At 46.5% G+C, this 26,282-nt stretch overlaps 1 protein-coding gene across 1 annotated transcript; it reads right to left on the bottom strand.

The window, feature by feature from the left end:
- Nucleotides 1-12,993: 12,993 nt before the first annotated feature.
- Nucleotides 12,994-21,610, bottom strand: TCP10L (t-complex 10 like). Its single transcript, NM_001044377.1, is given in 6 exon segments — nucleotides 12,994-13,365; nucleotides 15,123-15,243; nucleotides 18,628-18,640; nucleotides 18,642-18,843; nucleotides 20,267-20,411; nucleotides 21,525-21,610. Coding segments are annotated over 5 exon segments (630 nt in total). The 5' UTR covers nucleotide 20,411; nucleotides 21,525-21,610; the 3' UTR covers nucleotides 12,994-13,215.
- Nucleotides 21,611-26,282: the final 4,672 nt, after the last annotated feature.

Below are 26,282 nucleotides of genomic sequence, written 5' to 3' on the forward strand. Positions count from 1 at the left end.
CGCCCAGGCTGGAGTGCAGTGGCGTGATCTCGCCTCACTGCAACCTCCACCTCCTGGGTTCACGCCATTCTCCTGCCTCAGTCTCCTGAGTAGCTGGGACTACAGGCACCCGCCACCACGCCCGGCTAATTTTTTATTTTTTGTATTTTTAGTACAGACAGGGTTTCACTATGTTAGCCAGGATGGTCTCGATCTCCTGACCTCGTGATCTGCCTGCCTTGGCCTCCCAAAGTGCTGGGATTACAGGTGTGAGCCACCGCGCCCGGCCTTTTCCTTGACATTTTCAAAGAACTATGCATGTAATATTATAGTGACTGTTCACCCAGCCCCTTGCCCTAAAGCCTGGTAACATGATTAACTCATGATTCCTGGATAAATGCTATGTTCTCATTCCTCCATTTTTATCTATACGTAAGGCTCTTGGCTTTGAATTTGATTTCTATCTCTTTGTTTGGTTAAGTTCATCTTGGTAAAACATTAGCTCTCCCCGCATTTGTTCTCAGTTCTATGATGTAGAGTTGATAAACTTTCCCAGTAGGACAGACACATATTTTGCCCAATGTGTGTTCTCTGTAAATGCAGGTGAGGAAGGAGGGGTAATTAGAGGAAACAGAATTAGAATCTCTAGGGATTTGAGCCCTTAAACAATTCTACGATAAACTACAATTTATACAATATTTTCTGAGTCATGTAGTTTTGTGTTGGATTGCTTTCGGTCTGGTAGAATTCAGCTGGGAAACCAACTGGTCCAGGGCTTTTTTGGTTGGTAGGTTTTTCATTACTGATTCCATTTCAGAAGTTGATATTGGTCTATTCACGTTAACAGTCTTTTCCTGATTCAATCTTGGAAAATCGTGTGCTTACAGGAAAGTATCCATTTCCTCTAGATTTTCTAATTTGTGTGCTTAGAGTTATTCATAATAGTTTCTGAAGGTCTTTTGTATTTCTGTGGGACCAGTTATGATACTGATAAAAAAAACACCTTTTTCATTTCTGATTGTGCTTTCTTGGATCTTCTCTTTCTTTTTCTTTGTTAAACTGGCTAGTGGCCTATCGATTTTATTTTTTTGAAAAACCAAGTCTTGGTTTTATTGATCTTTTGTATGGATTTTTACATGTCAATTTCATTAAGTTCTTCTCTAATTTCAGTGGTTTTTCTCCTGCTAGTTTTGGATTTTCTCCTCCCTAGTTCCTTTCCCTTAGTTGACCTAGTTTCTTCCTTTCCAAAGATAGATTGTTAATTTGAGATTTTTTTAACTTCTTGATGAAGACATTTAGGGCTATAAACTTTCCTCTTAACACTGCCTTGGCTGCATCCAGAGATTTTGGTAAGTTGTGTCCCTATTTTCATTAATTTCAAATGATTTTTTTGATTTCTGCCTCAATTTTGATGTTGACCCAGGAGTTATGCTGGAGTAAGTTAGTTAATTTCATGTATTTGTATAGTTTGAGGCGATCTTGATATTGATTTCTACTATTATTGTACTGTGATTCAAGAATGTGCTTTGGTATGACTTCAATCATTTTGAATTTATTGAGACTTTTTATGATCAAGCATGTGGTTGATCTTAGAATACATTCTGTGTGCAGACAAGAAAAATGTATATTTTTTGGTTGTTGGGTGTAGTGTCCTGTAGCTGTCTGAGATCCAGTTGGTCAAGTGTCAAGTTTAAATCCAGAGTTTCATTGTTAACTTTCTGCCCTGATGATCTAACGCTGTCAGTAGGATGTTCAAGCCTCCCACTAGTATTTTGTGTTTGTCTAAGGTTTTTCGTTGGCCAAGAAGAACTTATCTTATGAATCTGGGTGCTCCAATGTTGGTGCATATATATTTAGAATAGTTAGGGCTTCTTGTTGGATTGTACCCTTTATCATTATGTAATGCCTTTTATTGTCCTTCTTGATTTTTGATTTAAAGTCTGTTTTATCTGATATAAGTCTAGTGACTCCTGCTCTTTTTTCCTTTCAGTTTGCATGGTAGAATTTTCTCCATTCTTTTACTTTGAGCCTGTGGTTGTTATTATATGTGACATGGATTTCTTGAAGAAAACTGACATTTGGGGCTTGTCTTTTTATCAGGCTTTCCACTCTGTGACTTTTAAGTGGGCATTAAGCCCATTTATATTCAAGGTTACTACTGATAGAAATGATTTTAATTTTGTCATTGTGTTGTTAACTGGCTGTTATGTAGACTTCATTACGCAGTTGCTTTATAGTGCTTGTGGGCTATGGTCTGAAGTGTCTTTTGTGGTAGCAGGCTCTTTCAATTCTATGTTTAGCACTCCCTCATCAGATCCCCCTCACCGGGGACCTGAGGATCTGAGGACTCCCTCACCAGGTCCACTTCTGGGGATGTCTTGTAAGTCGGCTCTAGTTTAAATATACTCCCTCAGAATTTGCTTTTCTGAGAAGGATTTTATTTCATCTTCATTTAAGAAGCTTACTTTGGCAGCATATGAAATTCTTGGTTAGAATTTTTTTTCTTCAAGATGCTAAAAATAGGCCCCCAATCTCTTCTGGCTTATAAGGTTTCTGCCGAAAGGTCTGCTGTTAGCCTGATGGGTTCCCTTTGTAAGTTACACTCCCCATCTTTCTTGCTGCCTTTAAGATGTTTTCTTTTGTGTTCACTTCAGTCAATCTGATGACCACGTGCCTTGGGGATGGATGTCTTGTATAGTGTCTGGCTAGGGTCCTCTATATTTCTTGGATTTGCAGGTCAACCTCTCTAATGAGATTAGGGAAATTTTCATGGACTATGTCCTCAAATATACTTTCCAAGTTGCTTATTATTTTTCTTTCTCAAGAATGCCAATGAGTCATAGATTTGGTTTCTTTGCATAATTGCATATTTCTCAGAGGTTTTGTTCATTTTTCTTTATTTTTTCTCTTTATTTTTGCCTGACTGAGTTGACTTAATTACCTGTCTTCAAGCCCTGAGGTTCTTTTCTCTGCTTGGTCTATTCTGCTGTTAATAGTTCTGCTTGTATTTTGAAATTCTCGTAGCGAATTTTTCAGTTCAAGAAGTTCAATTTGGGTCTTTCTTAAAACGGCTTCTTAGTCTTTCAACTCTTGAATCATTTTACTGAATTGCTTTGCATCCTTGGATTGAGTTTCAACTTTCTCTTGGTCTTGATAAGCTTCCTAGCCATCCAGATTCTGAATTCTATGTCTGCCATTTCAGACATTTCAGACTGATTAACCATTGCTGGGAACCTAGTGGGCCTGTTTGGAGGTAAGGGGACACTGGCTTTCTGAATTGCCAGAGTTCTTATTCTGATTTTTTTCCCATCTGAGAAGGCTGGGTTCCTTTAACTGTGATGGTAATCTAGCATAGTCAGTTGGCTTTGTCTCTGGAAGTTTTCAGAGGGCTAAGGCTCTGTACAGGGTCTTTGTTGTTGAATTCTTGCCCTTGGTTTATCAGCAGGGAGAATTGGCAGAGTGACTTTTTTGTTGTTGTTGTAGTTTGGGCTGCGATCCGGTAGATAGTGCTTGAGAGCAATGGATGGAAGACGGGCTCTTACTTGGCAGCATGGCTCGTTTGTGTATCCTTGGATTTGCAGCTATGCTCTGTGGTACAATGGGGAGAGAGGTGACCCCCTCACCAGGTCCACTCCTGGGGACTTGGGGAGCCATCTCTGATCGCTGGCACTTTGCCAGCAATTCCAATTATTTATTTATTTAAATTTGATGTTTCAGCCTCAGGGCTCCCTTGGACAGAGGTCCAGTAGGGAAATAGGCCACATCTTTACTGGACCTGCCCTGTGGAGGGGAGGCACATCTAGGTTCTACGCCAACTTGTGAACCAGTGCAATTCACCCTTCTCAGTTTTCTGGGAGTGTGGGGTCCTCCCCAACTTGAGTGCAGAGCACAGATCCTGGCTAGGTAATCCTGAGCCATGGGCCAGGACCCTGGGGTGCCAGGACCTGCTTGCAGCTCCCTTCTCCAGACCCTTGGGACTGGGTCCCAGGTGCACTATAGGATCTGAAGGGCTTCCAGGCTTCCAGAATGCACTTAGGTGGCACAAAGCACCCAGGCTGGGCAGTGGAGCTATGCTGTATACAGGCTTCTGCAGGGTGGCCAGGCAGGAGCCTTGGGAGGGGCTGGCAGGCAGGTGGCCTGTGAGACAGATGTGCCCCAGTCCCACAGGGAAGGTGGCCCTGCTTTCTCCCCAGTGGTTAGCTAGGGCCAGAGACTGTCAAAGGGAGATAGGCAGCCCTTGGTGGGGTTAGGCTCCGCCAAAGCTGTCCCTAGCATAAAGGTTCCTGGCACCATGCCTGTGGCAGCTCTGTCTCTGTCTAATCTCTGAAGACATCCACCTACCAGCTCAAATGTCCGTGGTGCGTGTGAGGTCTCCAGTCTCCAAGTCCCTTCACTTACCCTTTCCTCAGACACCGCTGGAGGCCAGGAAGCAGCCTTAGCATTCAGTTACCCGCACGGAGTTTCCAGCTTCCTCCCTCTTCAGCCTCAGGGTCTGCATCTTTTCTACATCCACATTCAGCATCTTCTTTACAAAGATCTGTTGAAATTATGTTGATTTAGTCAAAATCTCGGCCTCTCTCCATGGGAGCCACACTTCCCAGCAGCATCGAGTTGGCCATCTTAAGACCCAGTTGGTGTATAATTTTTAAATATTTAATAGAAACTTTAAAATATTTGAAAAATTAATCTTACATTATCACACTGCCCATTCTGAATTGTCAGCTTCCATGAGTGTAATCATTAGCTTAACTGTCTGTACTATGTATTCTTCAAATGAAAACAAATGACATAATTATTTGGAATAATTTTTTATAAAGGTAGACAACACGATGTTTCTGTAGTGTTATTAAATTACTAGTTATCTAGTTATCTAACTTGGACAGCACTTAGCAAGTTAGATAACTGACTTGATAGTTTGTAAAACTAATCTCATTGACACTTCTTCTAGTCCAGATATTATTTTCTCCGATAAACAACCATTGTTTATAAAATCACTGTCAAGGAAAGATTAAAATAGATTTAATGAACTAAAAGAGGTAGAAGGTTTGTTTATTAAGAGGAAGAGTTCAGAGATCTGAGCTCAATACGAGTATACATCTTAAATGAAATAAAGGGAATAATGAGAAAGAAAGAAGTCAAATGAATATCTAAACATGTTTCATCAAGGAAAATACAGGAAAAACATTTGCCTATATATTCATAAAGGCAAAATGTAAATATCTAATTAAAGTGCAGTTGTAAAGAAGGACAGGCAATACAGCTTTATTAACATACAGCTGCTTTTTCCTGGTTATCCAACATCCTTGATGAAGATTAGATTTTATCACCCACCATCTCCTCAGGGTCCACCTGCGAGGTGGTGGGTTTTGCAAGTTGACAAACACAACTGAACTTTATCTATTATTCACGTTGGGTTTCTGTATGAATTTCTGTGAATAAAGTTTTCTATTACTAAATTTTTAATAGTAAAATTGAGAACGTTTTTCTTATTGCCATTATTTTTTCTTTTCTTTTTATACAATTACATTATTTTACAGCGTCTTTTAATGCTGTCAATCTATAGAAGATAGTCAGAATGTTGTTGTATTTCCTTACAGGTTCTACTGACTTTGAAGTGTTCTGAAGTTGAAGGTTATGATTCTTTCTCATTTTGTTTCAAAACAGGGTCCCCATTTCCCTAACGTAGGATTCGAGGGCACAAGCAGAGGAGGAAAGGGGTGTCAAAGTCAGAACCGCCTAGAAGGCAACGAGAAGCAGAAGCGCAGGCCTGCGAGATGCTCATCAGAGTGACTTAGCTGTGGGCTGCGGAAGGCAACGGAAGGAACTCACGTCCACTGGCCGCATTCCGCTCCCCGGAACAGAGGACAGAGCCGAGTTTCTTCAGGCAGTGGCTCCGGCCAACTCTGCCCCACAGGTAAGGAGCGCGCAGCTGCCACACACCGCAGGCAGCGCGAACACAGACTCGGCCTTCCTACGGCGCCGGCGTGTTGAGGGCGCCGCCCCCGTCGCTGCCGGGAGCCCGGCAGGCCCGTGGCCTTCCGCCTGGTTCTCCCGCCTCTGCAAGCCTCGCCTTCAGGACTCCGCCTCGCCTTCCTCTTTTCTGTTGGACAGACTCACGGGACCGTCTGTCTGGATGATGTGTGCACATTTCTTACCACGATTCCTCTGCACACCAGGTCCAGGGACTGCCGCGCTGGGGACGGCACAGCTGAACTGTGCAGGCAGCGAAGGGGCCTCACGGGGACCGCTCAGCTCCCTGAGGGCGCAGCCCCCCTGGTCGGGGGGGAATAAACTTCCGCGGTTTTCAGTGACCCAGTTTGTGGCACGGCACAGGTTGAAAAGTTAAAATCTGAGCGCGTTACTTCAGAGATGTACTGTGAGCGGCTTTGTGCAGCGAAGTGACCTGTTTACCGAACAGCGCCCTCTGTAGCCCAGTGCTCAGAACGGGCCTATTCATGATGTTCCTGCGTTGTGTTTACAGCCTCCCTGTGAGGGGGTTGCGCGCACAGGTGGACCTCGTTTTATTGCGCCTTGCTCTATCGTGCCTCGCAGATACTGCACTTTTTTTACAAATTGAAAGTTTGTGGCAACTCTGTTGGGGCACCTCTATGGGTGCCATTTTTCCAACAGCTTGTGTTCACTTCATATCTCTGTGTCATATTTTTAATTCTTGTAATATTTCGAATTTTTTCATTATCATTATATCCGTCATGGTGATCTGTAATCAGTGATCTTTGATTTTACTTTGTAATTGTTTTGGGGAACCAACGACCGCACCCACGTAAGACAGAAAACGTAATAAATGTCACGTGTGTTCCGAGTGCTCCAATGACCAGCTGCCCCCCATCTCTCTCCCTCCCCTCAGGCCTCCCTGTTCCCTGAAACGCAATTGTGGGATTACACCATTAATAACCTACAACGGCCTCTAAGTGTTCAAGTAAAAGGAAGAGACACACATCTCTCACTTTAAATCGAAAGCTAGAGATGATTAAGCTTAGTGGGGAAAGCCTGTTCCAAGTTGAGATAGGCTGAAAGCAAGGCCTTTTGCACCCAGGAGTTAGCCCAGTTGTGAATGCAAAGAAAAACCTCTTAAAGGAAATTAAAAGTGCTGCTCTAGTGAACACATGAATGACAAGAAAGCGAAACAGCCTTATTACAGTGGTCTAGATAGATCAAACCAGCCACAGCGTTCCCTCAGGCCAAAGCCTACTCCAGAGCAAGGAACTCTCCTCAGTTCCACAAAGGCTGAGAGGAGTGAGAAAGCTACAGAAGAAAAGTTTGAAAGTAGCAGAGATTGGTTCATGAGGTTTAAGGAAATAAACCATGTCCATAACATAAAAGTGCTTCCCTCCAATAAAATGTCATGAAATAAGAACTTTTTACAAATGTGCTCATTGCTGATTCCCTAGCCCTAAAACAATGCCTGCCACATGGTGACCATTGAATAGCTACGGGATGAGGGGTCAGAAGGGGCATCAGGATGAATGATCACTCATGAACAAGGCAAAACAAAGGACATTTTCAGATGAGCCAAAATTGAAAGGGTTGATTGCCCCCATCTCTTCATGCCCTCAAGTAGAAGGAAATTGTGCCCAAGAAACGGGAAAGAAGCGCCCCAAATTCTGCATAAATTTAAAAAGTTTAAAGTAAACACTGGCTATGTAAACGCCACAGTAATAATCATAACTAATGCTGAGGGTAAAGACAACTTAGAGTAAAAATCCTGGCAGAAGCCAACACAATGACATGAGAGATCGGGGAGGAGAATCAGAACTAGAAGACTCTTGAGTTGGTTGTAGAGGACGGTAAGGATACTGATACATTTTCAGTTTATGAAATAAAACCTCAGGTTAAAAGGAAAGTTATTTTCAGATTATATACTTTTCTTAATGTCTGTTTTTTATAAGATCATATTTAAAGATAAAGATTTAGAAATAGCAAAAGAGAAAGAATAGAAACAGATATACCAGACATATATTAACTAACTAAAAGAGAGCTGCTATACCTATTAGATTTAATAGACTTAAAGCACAAAGCATTAAAGGTATAAAAATAGGTGTCACTGGTTAAGGATTTTTAAAAAGAAACCAATTCATAAGAAAGAGAAAAATTACAAATGAATATTAGTAAATTCATAACCGAACTAGGATTTTTTTTTTTTTTGAGATGGAGTCTTGCGCTGTCACCCAGGCTGGAGTGCAGTGGCGTGATCTCAGATCACTGCAACCTCCGCCTCCTGGGTTCAAGTGATTGTCCAACCTCAGCCTCCTGAGTAGCTGGGATTACAGGCACACTCCACCACATCTGGCTAATTTTTGTATTTTTAGTAGAGATGGAGTTTCACCATGTTGGCCAGGCTGATCTCGAACTCCTGACTTCAGGTGATCTGCCCACCTCGGCCTCCCAAAGTGCTGGGATTATAGAAATGAGCCACTGCACCCGGCCCAAACTGGGATATTTTTAACACAGTTCTCTCATTACCTAATGCAGTGGTCCCCAACCTTTTTGGCACTAGGGACCAGTTTCATGGAAGACAATTTTTCCACGGACTGGCATGGATGTGGGTTGTGGGGGGGTTGGATGATTAAGTTCACTAAATTTACTGTGCACTTTATTATTATATTGTAATGAAATAATTATAAATTATACAATTCACCACAATGTAGAATAGGAGCCCTGAGGTTTTTTTTGTTTGTTTTGTTTTGTTTTTGTTTTTTTGTTTGTTTGTTTGTTTTTAGAAAGCCTCACTCTGTAACCTGGGCTGGAGTGCAATGGCATGATCTCGGCTCACTGCAACCTCCACCTCCCAGGTTCAAACGATTCTCCTGCCTCAGCCTCCTGAGTAGCTAAGATTACAGGTGCCATCCACCACGCCCAGCTAATTTTTTGTTTTTTTTTTTTTAGAAGAGATAGGGTTTCCCTATGTTTACCAGGTTGGTCTCGAACTCCTCACCTTGTGATCTGCCCACCTTGGCCTCCCAAAGTGCTGGGATTACAGGCGTGAGCCACTGCACTCGACCGCCCTGAGCTTTTTTTCCTGCAACTAGAGGGTCTGATCTGGGGGTGAAGAGAGACAGTGAGAGATCATCAGGCATTAGATTCTCACGAGGAGCGCACAGCCTAGATCCCTCGCATGCGCAGTTCACAGTAGGGTTCGCACTCCTATGAGAATCAAATGCTGCCACTGGTCTGAAGGAGGCGGAGCTCAGGCCTAACGGAGCGATGGGGATTGGCTGTAAATACAGACAAAGCTCCCCTGGCTTGCCCGCCGCTCACTTCCTGCTGTGCAGCCCAGTTCCCAGAGACCCAGGGGTTACCCAGAGGATGGCGTTTTAGAGTCCAGGTGAGACTTCGGGAAAGAATGTGGTGGCTTTTAAGACAATGAGCTGACTGCACTGTGCGAGTAAGTAACATCCATTTATCTCGGTTGCTGCTCGAGCCGTGTAGCCAGGCCCACCCAGAAAAGCTGAAACACAAGCCCCAGACTGAGGTCTGACGGCGTTTACGGAGGCATCCAGACCTGGGTGCACTTACACACCGGCACGGAAGCCACAGGCTCACAGTTCTTGGATAAGAACCAGGAAAACATGCATTAAGCAGGGTAAGCCCCAAATTATCTGGACAGCTGCTGCTGTGGGGAACTTGCCTCCAGGGCTCAAGTATCTGCTAACCTGCAAGTCCCCACACCTCTGCACATTCACATGCAAAGGCACCTACCCACACGGGTTCCTGGTGACGTCACTCACCTGTCTGCTTGTTAAGAAACTGCACAACTTCCAAACCATCAGGGTAGGTCGTGTGTGTCGTCTGAGCATTTGCATAATAGTAAACCTGTAAGCACCAGAAACACCTATGTTGGGAGGCAGTTTGTGTTATCATTTTGAACCTGGATTTAATCTAGTAAAGTCCTTCCTACAGGGGGGTAAAAGCACCGTCCCAGCAGGTGGGAGTGGGCTGAACTTGTCCATGGGCATCCTCCACAGCAAGGAGGTGTGAGGAGAGGGCTTGTCACCCAAGCCCAGAAGTCAAGACACTGTGGCTCTAGGCTAGTGGGAGAGAGGACTGGACCGAGGTGGAATTCCCAGTCCTTCACCTGGGAGAAATGCACCTTGCGCTGGCATTTTGCAGCCTCTGCCTCTAAGTCGGTGGGCACGGCTGAGCCCCGGACAGTCAGCACCAGGAATTTGGACCATGTTTTGTGTTTTATTAAAGTGGTTATCTCCCACTTATATGTTTGCTCTGGGGTCAGGGTGGCCACAGTGACAACCGCCACATTCAACACCTGATACAAATAACACACAGAGACATACAAATAACATACAAATAACACCTGCCATGACTGTGGCACTGTTTCTAAATGCAGATCATTAGCCCTGAGGTTTCCAGGCAAACCCATTAGCTGGATCCCCAAACAAAATAAAATCCCAAGAAAAATGTTCCCACTCGTCCCCCCACTGAAGATGTTGAAAAGGGCAGAACAGAATGTGGGTTTTTCTCGGGAGAACAGAAAACAAGCGGGACCTGTGTTCCCAGACTTCCCCGCCAGGTGCCTACTTACATCACACGTAAGTTCACAGCCCAAATTTCCTGCCGTAGAGAAAATAATTTCATTTTATTGACATTTTTTGTAAAATATAGCATGTTACAAGTGGACCACTAGCTAGGGCTTAGAAATATGTTTGCTATTCTTGCCTTCGAGTCTATTAATGTCAATTGAGAACTGCAAATCAAAATGATAAAAAATGAAACTTTGACTTGGGAAACTCTTAAGCCATGAAAAATATTAATCCTGTTTGACTATGTGCTAAATGCAACCAACTTAAATCTATAAAAAAAAAGTCTCTGTTTGAAAGGCTGAACCTCAGGAAATAAAGAGACATTTGGAATCATCTTAATTTTCTGTTCTTGTCAAGAAGATGCAACCATCTCTTGACACCCACTCCGAATCTCACTTCCCCAGGATGAAAAGGTGACCTTCTCAGGTCTCCCTCAGGGGAACCTGGTGGGCCACCCTTGCAGAAGCCACTCAGCCCACCTACCTGCAGCTCTGCAATGTTTGGGGAAGAAGCAGTGAACTCATCAGGTTGAACGTGGCTGAGAAATCCACCTTCAGAACTCTCTAAGACTGATGAGCTTCCGTCTAAAAAGCAAATCAGTTAAATTTAAAAGGATAGTGTATATACATTGTGGAAATATCAGTATCCTAATGCGATTGCTAAATTCAATTTAAGCGAACATGTGAACACATTCTCTCTTGTCCATGAGATTACTATACACATGTCAGGTCAGTTCAACAACAAATGATCCTGTAAGGAACATTAATTCTTTAATGAATACACTCAGTCGCTATTTCTCTTTCGAGTATTCTGATGGATCAGGAGAGTCACGGATGGAAAGGCACTGTCTTGGCCCTGAAGCTGCTCACGGTCGCGCAGCAGGCAAACACAGAAGAGAAAAGCCGAATCCCTGTGACACTGGCTTACGGGACCTATGAAGGGCCACGGGCCATTGTGAAGGAGCACCACAGGCTTCCAGGAGAGCCGGGAGTCAGGGGAGCTTCCCCAGGATGGCGTCACTGTCAGCTGAGACGATGCCTGGAGGTTGCGGAGATACTAGCAGGTGTGTGTGAGAGGCAAGGTCCCCCATTCTGCCCGGCACCAGCAAGTACACTGAAGTCTTGTCCGGGGGCCTGAAGGGGAGGGGACAGCAGGAACAAGGTAGCCAGGCTGGAGCAGACCTGATGGGAAGGGCTTCCCTGCCCCACAGAGAAGTGCAGAGGGGACTGTGAGGGCACGCAGAGCCTGAGGTGGTCTGAAGCAGACAGATGGCACCAGCCTTACCTCTACGAAGCTCCCTGCAGAGGCCATGAAACAGCCTGGGGGGGCAGGAAGCCCGGGGGGGCAGACTCAGGAGGAAGACAGTGTCAGATTCGGCCCTGAAGGGCTACGCAGACCTCGGCCAAGGATGGGAAGGAGTCCAGGTGCCAGGCAGCCCAGGGCGAGTGGTGCCCACAGGCTTGGGCTGTGCTGTGCATAAGGGCCACACCTGAAGCTCGGCCACACCTGAGGCTCAGCCACCAGATAGGCTCTGTTTCTTTACCGAGATAGGTTCCTGCAGAGGTCGTGAAGCTGCTGTGGTCATTTGCTGGCAGCGACGTGAAGATAGAATTCTTTCCTGACTCAACCAGGGGCACTCTTGGCTCCTCCCCGTGAGACCCGCAATGCAGGAAGCACCCACAGCTGCATGGACAGAACTGGGGCTTGGGAAAGAGGCCAGGCAGGTGCCAGATGAGAGGGCGCTCCATCAGGTGGCAGCAATGCCATGGGCTGGCAAATGGAGAAAGGGGAACAAAGCACCCAAGTGCATCTAGCCCCAGCCACACGCCTTCTGCTGGGAGTGTGTTCAGAGGGAAGTGACCGCTAGGATTCGGAATCTCCAGTCACGGCCCCTGGAGACCGGCATGTGGGCTGTGTGTGGGGTGGAGGGCTAGGGGTGTTGGCAAGTCTCACAGGTGAGGACCCAAGAAGGGAATCAGACAAAAAGTGGCCACAAATTAGGTAGCTCCATGAAGGACATGTCCTTGCCATAGTAAGATGTTCTGCTCACGCGTATCCACGAGAAAGCCCCGCATTTCACGGGGAGCATAGAAACAGGAGTCCCCAACCCTGCTCACCAGCTCCTCCGGCTGCTGCCATCTGCTCCTGCAGCATGGCGGCCTGGGAAGCCTGCACTGGTGATTTTCTGCCACTCAAGTTTTGCAGACTTCGGGAAGATGGATGCATAGCCTGGGGCAACGACAGCCACAGGCCCGCCTTGTCACAAGGTCCCTGGAGCGGGCAATGCCTTGAGCCCAAAGGCTGGGAGCACAAAGCCATATTCAGCCATCCTCGATTTCCAGCAAGACTCCAGGGCTCACCCAACAGCCCTACACTCCATACTACAAGGTGGGTTAATTTTTTTTAAAGACTCTGCAGAAATATACCAACTACAGAGCTCAGGAAAACAACTGATTTATAAAACCCAATCCAAGTTGTTTGCTTTTATAGCATTAGAGACATGTCTGAAGAACTTCAAGGTTTTATCTATAGAAACATAATTAGTTTAATAAATTACTAGGTCTATTTTGAATAACAAATTGAGTACTTTTATTAGACCTAAGTGGAACTTTATCTGAATCTGAATTTTCCAAGGGGCCAGTGTAGAGTGACACAGGTGTCCGAGGCCACCTTTCCATCCTCAGACACCCCCCCGTCTCTCTGCACAGGGAGTTGGCCTTCCAGTAGGTGTTGCTCTTCTGTCTTGACGTCTCCTGGAAAGACTTTTATCTCTCTTTTCCTGTGGTGGTGTTTTCCACGAGCTAATTCTTTCTATCTTTAAACTCATTGGCTGAAAACAAATGTGGGAATATTTTTGCATTAGTAACAATTATATTATTTTTAAATGTTAAGCAACACATCACACCAGCTATCACAGAATGTAGATGATTCTACTCCCCCTTCCTACAGAAGGACACATGAGGTATCCACACTTAGTGTCTCTCATTCCCCATTTTACAGCCCACGCTCTTGTGAAATTCGGGATTGCAATACATGGCTGATATTGTAAAGTCAACAGTGAAATAAAGTGCTTGAAACTCAATTCAAAAATGCATAATAAAAATAATTTTCTACCTTTTGCACTATTTAACAATTGACGGTTTCAAGGCGTGGATAAGCCACCCATTCAGTTATCTATTTACTCGTACATTGCCCCGCATGCCTGTGATTAACTCAGGTCAATGACGGAGCATGAGAGAAGTCCGCGTCTCATGGGAGGCTGGGCCTGTGCAGTCCACCCTGGGACTTACGATGTTTGGTACTCATAGGATCTGAAAAGGCTCTTTTCCTACTTGTGACAAATGCTTGGAGTAGATTTCTGATCTTCCTGCAGGGAATAAAGTGTTATCTGCTCAGCAGTTGCTTTGGGAAAGAAGGCGAGGGGATAAATCATCTTCAGGAGTTGGGGGCGCCTTCTCCATCCACATGAACCCAGTATCAGTTGCTGGCTGTGGACTCACGAGATTTGCTTCCTGAGTATGAGGGTGACACAAAGCTGGGACAGGAAGAGACACACTGGCTGGGAGAATGTTCTAAAGAGGAACTAATTTTAACAAAGAAAAATGTGATAGAGACTGCCGAGACCAGCTCGGTCAGGAAGACCCTAACCCAGCAGCGCTAGAGGAATTAAAGACACACGCACGGAAGTATAGCATGTGGAGTGGGAAATCAGGGGACTCACAGCCTTCAGAGCTGAGAGCCATGAACAGAGATTTACCCACATATTTATTGACAGCAAGCCAGTGATAAATTGTTTCTATAGATTATAGATTAAAAGTATTCCTTATGGGAAACAAAGGGATGGGCTCTGGCTAGATATCCACAGCAGAAACATGTCCTTAAGGCACAGATCGCTCATGCTATTGTTTGTGGTTTAAGAACGCCTTTAAGTGGTTTTCCACCCTGGGTGGGCCAGGTGTTCCTTGCCATCATTCTGGTAAACCCACAACCTTCAGCGTGGGCGTCATGGCCATCATGAACATGTCACAGTGCTGCAGAGATTTTGTTTGTGGCCAGTTTTGGGGCCAGTTTATGGCCAGATCTGGGGGCCTATACCCAACAAGAGACAAAATAGCATCCTGTACTGTGGCTCCCAAGCTAACAGCCACAAACAGGACTCCCCTGTTCAGAGGAGTCCACACCGACAAGCAGCAGGTGCAAGACCGCAGTGCAGAAGCAGGGAGCACGGGAGGCTGCGAGCCCTCAGACTCACGGGTGGAGACAGTGCCACGCACATCATCTCCGCAGCCTGCACCCACGGAAACAAAGCCCCCAAGTCCACTCGGCCCCAGCCAGACGCTTGCTGCTGTGGGTGTGCTCAGAGGGAAGCAGCCGGGAGGACTTGGAATCCGCTCCACAGCAAGAAGTGCTAAGGGTTAGGATCTTGTTTGAAAGGCATGTACCCGTGTCCTTGGAAGAACACAGGACTCCAGGGAGCACCATGCTCACCCAGGGAGGTGAAATTGTGTGGTGAGGAGCTGATGGGATGTGTGTGTTTGGGTACGGAACCTCTGCTTCTCTTTACAGATGATAAGCACAAAGGGTCACCTTTGGAGGAGCTGAATTGTCCCAGGAGAGTGGCACTCTGATTCTTGCGGCCAATGTATTTGGGTATTGTCTCTTCATCAGCTGACAGAGGTGACATTTTTCCAAAAGCAGGTTCCAATGCCTAAAAGACAAAATGCAGGGAAATTCTTCACATTTTCGAAGGTAAAATAAATTCAAATTTTAATACAATCAAGAATAATTGGAATGTCCTAAAAAAAAATAGGGTACAAGTAGGGGGACTTGGACTGGGTTTTCCCCCTAACATGTTGATAAGAACAGAAACCCTCACCAAGCGTTTGTGAAGGAACCTTTGTGGAGCTGATGTTTGCTTTGTGTTTCTTATTGTGGTTCCTTGTTTCAAAATAATCACAGGATCCCAAAGGCTACAGAACACACAATACCCAACATATCTTCCTTTAGGCTCCTGTGTCTTCAACCGGGAATGTGTTAACGGAGGAAGAAAATGTGATACTACTTCTAGTGTTGTCTCTACAACTTGTCTAAGATCCAAAATGCAAATTCCCAACTTTCCCTGTTATCAGCAGACTGACCTGGAACAGGGTGATCCTTCAGGTGGGATGAGGTATGTTAGGTCTGGAATGCTAGATTATTCACCGTTCTCCCCTCTGAGGAGGAGAAGGGAATGAGAAGGGGAGAGGGTTGCTATGAACGAACCCTTAATATCAGATCCAGAGTGGCTCACCCACACAGCCATGCCTGCGTTCTGCGGGTGCTCGAGTCTCAGCCTTTTAGATATTCAGTCCCTAAAACGGCGACTACACACAGATACACCTTCGCATATTTAAAGTGTGGGATTCACATATCCCATCCTGTTTCTTCAAATCAGGTATGCTCTTGTGAGCGTAGATCCTGTTCTTATAAATAGCCCCATGGTGACCAGTGCAATGCACAGAATGGAAAAATATTTGGAAATTCACCAAGCTCTAATCTCAAAATAAGAGAATGATCAAAACTGCAGGGCATGTGAAGACTGAATAAGACTTCATTGACTCTTAGGGTAATTGTTATACAATGACCCAAATGGGGCAGTAGATACTATTTTTTAGGAACTGGCATACAATATATGTAGGGAAAAAAATCCCTGTGAGTCTTCTTGGGTTCTCCCCACAGAAGGTGGACAATCCCGGCCAGTATTTGTGGCAATTTCCCCCACTCTTCCTCTGACAGAGGAACAGCCTGCCCAGCTTCTGCTCTTCCTTCCGCAGAAGGACTCGGCGCTTTGCTGTGCTGAGAGGCTAAACTCACTTTCTTTCTGAGGCAGCAGAAGCCATCTCCATGGAAACAAAGCTCTCGCAGAGCTCCCGAAGAGTGGGAATAACTTCCAAGATTTCCTGTAATTTCTTGTAGAGGAACTTGTGGCAGTTTTTTTGTTTGTTTGTTTGTTTTTTGTTTTGTTTTGTTTTGTTTTTCAGACGGAGTCTTGCTCTGTCCCCCAGGCTGGAGTGCAGTGGCGCGATCTCGGCTCACTGCAAGCTCCACCTCCCTGATTCAGGCCATTCTCCTGCCTCAGCCTCCCGAGTAGCTGGGACTACAGGCACCCGCCACCACACCTGGCTAATGTTTTTGTATTTTTAGTAGAGACGGGGTTTCACCGTGTTAGCCAGGATGGTCTCAATCTCCTGACCTCACGATCCCCCTGCCTCAGCCTCCCAAAGTGCTGGGATTACAGGCGTGAGCCACCGCGCCCGGCTGTGGCTGTTTTTGCTGTGCTTGGAGAACAGACCACAGAGCTGTCTCCTCTGGAATGTATTCGGTGGGTGCCTGTGTGTGTGTGTGTGTGTGTGTGTGTGTGTGTGTGTGTGTGTTGTAATCACTGTGCCGTATTGGAAATATTCTAAGTCCTGGAAGTACCGATTTAAAAGTTGACACAATAAATGCAGCTAGGAAATGTTAGTACTTTTCTTAATCCACCAAGAAATACCCCCACTTACATTTGGAGGGTGTTCACGTGGTTTCATGTGTTGTTACCTGCATGTATAATTTTAATGATTCAAGTTATTTAGATCCACGTGCAGGAAACAGAACCCAGACAAGGCAGTGATAACACTGGCCACATTCACACTCTCTTAGGCTGGTTCTTTGAGCCGTGTGATCAAACGCGAAAGCTGTGTTCTATAAAGGCAGGCTGGTGCTGGGAGGCACCGACTACTTCAGCATGAGAATGCTGGTTCTTCGTTTGGGATAGAGGAGGGTAGTGATACAGGATGGGGGCAGGAAAGTCCTGGGTAGAGAAGAACGGGTCCCTGGCTAGGGCTCGACCCCCGGGCCTGTGCCCATGGACCTACGCATTTCTGCTTTTGTGCCCAAATGTTGCATTTCCCAAGACCACCGTGGCCTGCCATGCTCACATCCTATGCCTATAAAAACCCCAAGACCCTAGCGGGCAGAGACCAAGCGGCTGGATGTCGAGAAGAACACACCGGCAGAAGAGCACACCAGCAGACACAGCAGACGCCAGCAGGCCATCGACTGGCGGAATGACACGGAGTTTGCTTGGGGTGGTCAGGAGAGAGCCCGGTCACTGGGCAGCCCAACTCCCAAGGGGAAAACTGCCTTCCCATTCCATCTCCCTTCTGGCTCCCCCATCTGCTGACAGCTATCACCACTCAATAAAAAACCTTGCACCCATCCTCCAAGCCCATGTGTGATCTGATTTTTCAGGTACACCAAGGCAAGAACCCAGGATACAGAAAGCCCTCTGTCCTTGTGATAAGGCAGAGGGTCTAATTGAGCTGATAAACACAAGCTGCCTATGGAGGGGTAAACTGAAAGAGCTCCTGCACTGTAACACACACCCTCTGGGGCTTCAGCTGGAAACATTCACCCCCAGACACTGCCGTGGGGTCAGAGCCCCATAGCCTGCCGGTCTGTACACTCCCCTAGAGGTTTGAGCAGTGGGGAACCAAAGAAGCGAGCCACACCCCCATCGCACACCCTGCGAGGGGGACAAGGGAACTTTTCCCGTTTCAACAGGTCTCTATTGCATTCTACACAGCTGTCCTAGAGGATGAACAGAAGGACACCAGGCTACTGAGCTGGCTCTGGAGTCACCCTGGGTTCAAATCCCAGCTCTAGGTTCTCCAGCCTGTGGCCGCGATGGAGTTAGTAATAGTATCCATTTCATAGGGTCGTCATAGAGAGTAAGACCGTAAAGCTCCGTACCTAGCCCATGTAAAGTCCACAGTAAGGGTTTGCTGCTGTTGTCCTGAGACATCATGAGATGTCTTAGAATTCTAGACTTGAGACACACGGCCTGGGGGCGGCAATGCTTCTGTCTGCTGGAGTGCCAGGTGAGAGGCCTGATGTATCCAGTTCTTATTAATCATTACTTATGGGAAATGGAGTTGATGGAAAGACAGCAACCCCTCCCAACATCCGGAGTGTGAGTGATACCGCGTCACTCAGCAATAAAGCCCACATCTTTATGGGGATGCTATTTTCACATAACGCAAACGGTACAAAAACATAAATGCGCTTTTGGTACCAGAGTGTGCGATTCTTGCCCCGCGTGTGGGGACGCTGCAGATTTCTTCCTGGCTTTCCACCGCTGCAGCTGCAGAGCTCTCAGCTTTTCTCGGAGCTCCATGTTCTGCTCCCTCAAAGCATCTATATGACTCCGGAGTTTTCCATGAACATCAGCCCACAGAGACTTCTGTCTCCCAAGCTCTTGGTGGAGTCTGATGACCTGCTGCTGTAATGGCTGTTATTGGGAAGAGAACACCAGAAAAACCTCTCAGACGTCACAATGGGCACATTTATCTGCAAAATACTCAAGCCCTCTCTGATATAAGACCAACACTATTTCTGGAATAAAAGATACCCGATGAGATAAACAGGACTACCACAGCCTTTTTCTTTCTTTTTTCTTTCCTTCTTTTCTTTTCTTTTCTTTTCTTTTTTCAGGGTCTCACTCAGTCACTCAGGCTGGAGTGCAGTGGCATGATCTCAGCTCACTGAAGCTTCAACTTGATGAGCTCAAGTGATCCTCCTGTCTCGACCTCCCAAATAGCTGGGACTACAGGCATGTGCCACCATACTTCGCTAATTTTTGTATTTTTACTAGAGATGGGGGTTCACCATGTTGCCCAGACTGGTCTCAAACTCCTGGGCTCAAGCGATCCACCTGCCTCGGCCTCCCAAAGTGCTGGGATTACAGGAATAAGCTACCATGCCTGGCCATAGCTTTCTTCTTATTAAGTAGTGTTTATTATGAGTTAGTCCACATAATATAACCAGATAAAGATGGTTAGTGAATTATGATTTTTTTTGTTAAAACACTGCTACGGCAAAAAGAGGCTGGCATTCTTTTCCTTTTTTTTTTTTTTTTTTTTTTTGAGACAGTGTCTTTCTCTGTCACCCAGGCTGGAGTGCAGTGGCGCAGTCTCAGCTCACTGCAACCTCCACTTCCCAGATTCAAGCAACTCTGGTGCCTCAGCATCCAGAGTAGTTGGGATTACAGGCACATGCCACCACACCTGGCTAATTTTTCTATTGTTAGTAGAGACAGGGTTTTACCATGTTGGCCAGACTGGTCTCAAACACTGTACTGGCATGGATATATGGTCAATAGTTTAAAAATTATGGAAGCCACTGCATTTTCAACCTAACATGTTAGCCTTCCCCTGGGATCCTTCACTGGATCGTAGAGCCTCCAGCCTTGCTCTGAGAATAAGCGGGATCGTGATAAAGCTACAGTCCTGCACTGGGTGGCCCTGGCCACAGGGACCCGTGGGACTTTAATGACAGCAAGCACTGTCCAACAGGGTCCAATGAGGAAGACAGTAAAAATCAGGAAACTTGCTGGGATGATGTGAGGCATGTCAACTTTCTGATTTTCTTTAATGAAGTTTTTAAAGTCTGGTGCCTTCTCCTGGATTAGAGGAGAAAAGCTGGAATGTTAATATTTTCTTTAACTCCCTGCCCTGCCTCCCATCCACCAAGAGATACGGTTGCAGAGGGGGAAAGAGCCACGTGCCCCTTGGAGAGGAAGTACAGAATCAGTGTCCCGGGGTGGCGCATTCCTACAGGGGTCCAGCAAGGGAAAGTCCAATGACGGGCCTCAGGGACAGGAATCAGGGTCCCGCCTGGTGGGACTAACTCTGTCCCCACAGAGCTCAACTCACTGGCATCTCCCCGGCATTGCAGTCCTCCGTGAGAACCTCGGCTGCCACAGCTGTCTTCTCCGTGACAGCCCCAGCTCCTGGGCACGGGTCCTCTGGGTGGGTGCCCTCCTTGGGGTCCCTGGCCTCGAGTTGACCTGCCAGCATCCTGGTTGGGAAGGGAAGGGCTATGGGGACACTTGAATGCAGCCCTCCTACCCCGTCAGTGTGGGCTGAAGGCCCCAGCCCCAAACTAAGGGTGAGCAGGACCCGCAGCCGCTCTTCTCCCCCTGGACCATGTGCACATTCCCAAGCCCAAAGCTGACCAGGTGAAAGGACACCACAGACAGAGGGACTGAGCTGTCCACACCTGGCTCTCCACCATCCTCCGTGGAAAATGCTTTAGATCCTAGAAGATCAGCCTGACACCTAACACACTCCAGTCATCCAAAGAGGGGTGTGAGTGGGGTGTGAGCCGGTGTGAGTGGGATGTGAGTGGGTTGTGAGCAGGATATGAGCGGAATGTGAATGGATGTGAGCGGATGTGAGCACGATGGTCTCAGGGTGTGAGCAGGTGTGAGTGGAATGGTCTCGGGGTGTGAGCAGGTGTGAGTGGAGGGTCGCGTGAGACACCGAGGGAATTCTCAGCCCTTTAATCAGCACCCACCTGGAGGGGCACAGGCAGACCCTCCACTGTGTTGAGTGTGTGTCTTGAACCATCAGGGTGACATTTGTGAATTCATGGTGAAGATGTGGAAAGGAAACACCTTTTTATAGGTACAGCATTTATGCCAGTTCTAGGAAGCTCACAGCAATTAGAAAACAAAAACGAAAGAGAAAAACGCAAAGCTTTCCTGCAAGCCTGCAGGGTCATCTCTGAAAGCTGCCTCCACCCCTGCCTTGCCCTGTCCGTTTTAGGAAGCCAGTGGCCCCCAACGAAACCCCGACTGTTTAATTCATAAACTTCTAACTGTGTGAGAAGGAACAGTTTAACCACAGTGATCGGAGAAATGCTATTTAAAAGAGAGTCTCCTGATGGAAGCGAATCGAAGGTCTAGAGCAAGACCTACCAGTAACCGGATCACTGCCATTCCTTCCCCGCGGGGACTGGGAATGTTTCTGCGGAAGTGGGCTGGGGTCGCGGTCCTCACAGCCCTGAGAAAGCTCCTTCTTTCCTGCTCCTCCGAGGGGACACCCAGTGTCCTCGGCCCCAAACTCATGACCCCCTCAGTCCAGGGAAGACCCTTTCCTTCAGCCCCACTACCAGACCTCGTCACCTCACCTGGTCCCCAACAGTCACTACTGCCAGGATCAGATCATCTGGGCCATGTCCCCACAGTTGTCCCCAAGCCCTCCTGCCTCATATCCAGAGACCAGAGAGCAGCAGACAGTTCCAACGGACTTTCTGTCTTAAAGGGGCATGAACGTCTCACTCAGCGTCACCACTGTACCAGCTCAGATAATAATTAAACATCCCCAAACCTGCAATTCTAATATAGAAGCTCATCGTCAGTGGAGTCCATCCATCCACAAAGGACATTGGAGAGAGTCAAACTACTCCTCCAAATTGACAAAAACCATGTGTTTTATATCCAGTCTTCAATACGCAACGTGTAGTAAGAGCTCATTTCTCTGAGCATACATTCTTGGAGAAATACAAACTTTCTTTGGATATCAAACTATTTACTAGAAAAAACATTTTTATGAAGAGAAAATAATATATGTGAGTTTAAATAGGAGACAGGATTCAAAGTTTCATCATTTCACTAAATGCATCTCCATCTGAATTGTCCGTGTGATTTTTGTGATAGAGAAGAGAATGAGGAGCAAGCGAGAGTCGATGTTCCTGTTAAACCCTGGCCGTCCTTCTCATCCATGGTGCTGTGTGTGGAGAACACACACCTGGGGCTCACCTGAGCCTGCTTGGGACGTGTGTCACTCGGATAGTTCTGCCAGCGATTCGCATGCAATAGGCAGTAAACGCCGACGTCATGAATGAATGAAGAAAATACTACAAAGAGGAAACAGAAGGCACTTTTGTCCCCGTGTGTCATTCTAACTGTGGGAGTGTGTGTGTGTGTCCTGAGGTGTGCGAGTGTGTGTGTGTCCTGAGGTGTGTGAGAGGTTGTATGTTTGTCCTGAAGTGTGTGAGAGTTTATATAGGTTTCTGAGGTATGTGAGGGGTTGTGTGTGTCCCTGAGGTGTATGAGGTGTGTGTGGGTCCTGAGGTGTGTGAGTGGTTGTGTGTGGGTCCCTGAGGTGTGTGAGAGGTTGTGTGTGGGTCCTAAGGTGTGTGAGTGGTTGTGTGTGGGTCCTAAGGTGTGTGAGAGGTTGTGTGAGTCCTGAGGTGTGTGAGAGGATTGTGCGTGAGTCCTGAGTTGTGTGAGGGGTTACGTATGGGCCCCTGAGGTGTGTGAGGGGTTTTATGTGTGTCCTGAGAAGTGTGATGAATTGTGTGGGTCCTGAGGTGTGTGAGGGTTTGTGTATGAGACCCTGAGGTGTGTCAGCATTGTGGGTGAGACCCTGAGGTGTGTGAGGAGTTGTGTGTGGATTCCTGAGGTGTGTGAGGGCTTGTGTGTATGAGCCTGAGGTGTGTGGGTTCCTTATATGGGTTCCTGAGGTGTGTGAGGGGTTGTGTGTGTGTCCTGAGGTGTGTGAGGGGTTGTGCTTGGGTCCTGGGGTGTGTGAGTGGGTGTTTGTCCTGAGGTGTGTGAGAGTTTATATAGGTTTCTGAGGTATGTGAGGGGTTGTGTGTGTCCCTGAGGTGTATGAGGTGTGTGTGGGTCCTGAGGTATGTGAGTGTTTGTGTGTGGGTCCTAAGGTGTGTGAGTGGTTGTGTGTGGGTCCTAAGGTGTGTGAGAGGTTGTGTGAGTCCTGAGGTGTGTGAGGGGTTATGTATGGGCTCCTGAGGTGTGTGAGGGGTTTTATGTGTGTCCTGAGAAGTGTGATGAATTGTGTGGGTCCTGAGGTGTGTGAGGGTTTGTGTGTGGATTCCTGAGGTGTGTGAGGGCTTGTGTGTATGAGCCTGAGGTGTGTGGGTTCCTTATATGGGTTCCTGAGGTGTGTGAGGGGTTGTGTGTGTGTCCTGAGGTGTGTGAGGGGTTGTGCTTGGGTCCTGGGGTGTGTGAGTGGGTGTTTGTCCTGAGGTGTGTGAGAGGTTGTGTGTGTGTCCTGAGGTGTGTAAGAGTTTGCGTAGGTTCCTGAGGTATGTGAGGGGTTGTGTGTCCTGAGGTGTGTGAGAGGTTGTGTGAGTCCCTGGGGTGTGTGAGAGTTTGTGTAGGTTTCTGAGGTGTGTGAGAGTTTGTGTAGGTTTCTGAGATGTGTGAGAGTTTGTGTAGCTTCCTGAGGTGTGTGAGAGGTTGTGTGAGTCCCTGAGGTGCGTGAGGGGTTGTGTGTGTCCTGAAGTGTGTGAGAGGTTGTCTAGGTTTCAGGCTTTGCAGCTCCCCTCCTGAGCCTCAGCCGGGCGGCTCCCAGGGCAGGGTCCCCCCATCCCTGTCTCTGCTGCGGCTCTCTGTGTGTTGCTCTTCCCGGCCTGGCCAGGACATTTTCTTCATTGAGTCTTCCCCAGATTCTCACCCTGCAGCAAACGCGTGCGGCAGCAGGTCAGGGCGGAGCCTCCTGGGCGTTTGGACTGTGGGGCCCTTCTCTTCTCTCTGATAAGGCCCCGGTTTTCTGTTCAGCCTCGCGGTGCCTTTGCCGCATTTCAGGCATGGTCTTCCAGGGCCCTCTGGTCTGAACATTCTGTAGAGGAAACCACGGCACACCTTTCACTCATCTTTTAAAATCAGAAGCCAGTTCCTGAGCTGGCTGCTTGGAGTAGCAGCAGATACACTTTTTAAAGTAGCTTATGTGTTTAAATTTCTGGTTCAAAGGACTACTTCTATAGTGGTACAGACCCTGACAAAAGAAATCACCTTTTCTAAATATCATCACTGCAAATGGGCAATATGACCTGGGAACTGGTGAGATGCCATTGAGATTGGAGCCCACCCCACCGGAGCTGAGTGAATTCTTGGATGACTAAATGTCGGAATAAGTTAGGGAGGGGTGCATGTCATCCAAAGAATGACATGAGCTCACTCTGTGCCTCAAGTGACACAGATCATAGTAGATTCCAGCGAAATACTTGCAGCTGTGTTGAGTTCCTCAAACTACCACAAAATTCTTATGGCAAAACTTGTGAGAGGTGGAGATAAGAGAGTGTGAGCCCTGTGATCGAATCCAAATATGAATTGTAAAATATGCCTTAATACTATTACCAGTAGCTGTAGTGTACAATGATAGAACCAAAAGATAAAGATTTTCAGCCGGGCATGGTGGCTCATGCCTGTAATCCCAGCACTTTGGGAGGCTGAGGCGGGCAGATCACGAGGTCAAGAGATCAAGACCATCCTGGCCAACATGGTGAAACCCTGTCTCTCCTAAGAATACAAAAAAAAAAAAAAAAAAGCTGGGTGTGGTGGCACACGTCTGTAGTCTCAGCTACTTGGGAGGCTGAGGCAGGAGAATCAGTTGAACCTGGGAGGTGGAGGCTGCAGTGAACCAAGATGGCACCACTGCACTCCAGTCTGGCGGCAGAGTGAGACTCCATCTCAAAAAAAAACAAAACAGATAAAGATTTTCTACTCATTTTCTAGTTGTCCCCTCAGTGGTGCATTTCAGCACACTCAAAACTCCATGTTTCTTTTGGATTTTATGAGCTGAGTCTGAATGTTATAAGTGACACACTCCTTTTTTTTTTTTTTTTTTTTTCTTGTGAGACAAGGTTTTGCTCTGTTGCCTAGGCTGGAGTGCAGTGGTACCATCTCGGTTCACTGCAACCTCGACCTCTTAGGCTCAAGCAATCCTCCCACCTCAGCCTTCCTAGTAGCTAGAACTACAGGTTCACACCACCACACCCAGCTAATTTTTGAATTTTTGGTAGAGACAGGTCTCGCTATATTGCACTGGCTGGTCTCGAACTTCTGGACTCAAGTGATCCACCTGTCTCAACCTCTTAAAGTGCTGGGATTACACACTCCTTAAACATGTTCTCTGTACAATATTTCATAAAGGTTGAGAATAAGGAAAGACATTGCCCCTTTAAGCAAAGTGGTAAGGCAACATATAAAAACTACTCAATCCACAATAGTGAGAATTTCCGTTAATTACATTCTAAAGTTTTTTTGTTTAAAATGAATTGAGGGAGTACAGTATGCTCTTCAAGATAATGAGCAGAGAAAAATGTCCAATGATTGCTAGCCATCCCAATAATGTATTTACTCTACGTTGTGTCATTTTGTTTTTGTAGTAGGACCCAACTGATTAGAAAGGAAATTACATAGTCAGTGACCAGCTGAGACTGAGTATGGACAGAGGAAGAAGCTAACTTACACCTAAAGAGACCTGAAGTCAGGAGACATTTCTAGATAAACCCCTCAGCCAGATAACATCAATCCATGACTTCCAATACCATTGCTGAAGAGGTCACAGAGGAGAGAGAATCCTGAGAAGATTTTTAAAATCTGAAAGTTCTTGTATTAAAAGAAGTGGGAAGTTTCTTGGTATGTGTATGAAGCCTAAGATTGAGATAGTGGTACCGAGGGTGGCATGATACCACATTGAGGCTGGGAGTTTTATTTCTTTTAAGTCTTTCTGTAGGTATACCTCTGTGGGTTCCTGCCACTTCTAAACCATAGTTATAAGGCCAATAAATACATAAAACAATCTTCCTACTGCTCGCAGGCACCATGCTCTTCCTAATAGCTCTATAAGAACACTTTATTGCTCGTGACTCTGTGTCCACATTATGCTATCTGATTATTCATAATTTTTCTCGGATCTGCTTGATATGAAACATGGATACAGCCATATTTGAAGGAACATGTTACAGGAAAAGAAACCCCGACCTCGGAATCTGGGGATTTGTATAATTTGGACTTTACACAAAATAATTATGTAATTTTGGGCAAGTCCCTTAATACAGTATTTGAACTCAATTTTATTGCCCCTTTTAGGTCTAAACTCTCAGCTGTGAGTACTAATTTGTGGCGTGATGGTG

Source organism: Pan troglodytes, chromosome 22, assembly GCF_028858775.2.
Source record: "Pan troglodytes isolate AG18354 chromosome 22, NHGRI_mPanTro3-v2.0_pri, whole genome shotgun sequence".
NCBI lineage: Eukaryota > Metazoa > Chordata > Mammalia > Primates > Hominidae > Pan > Pan troglodytes.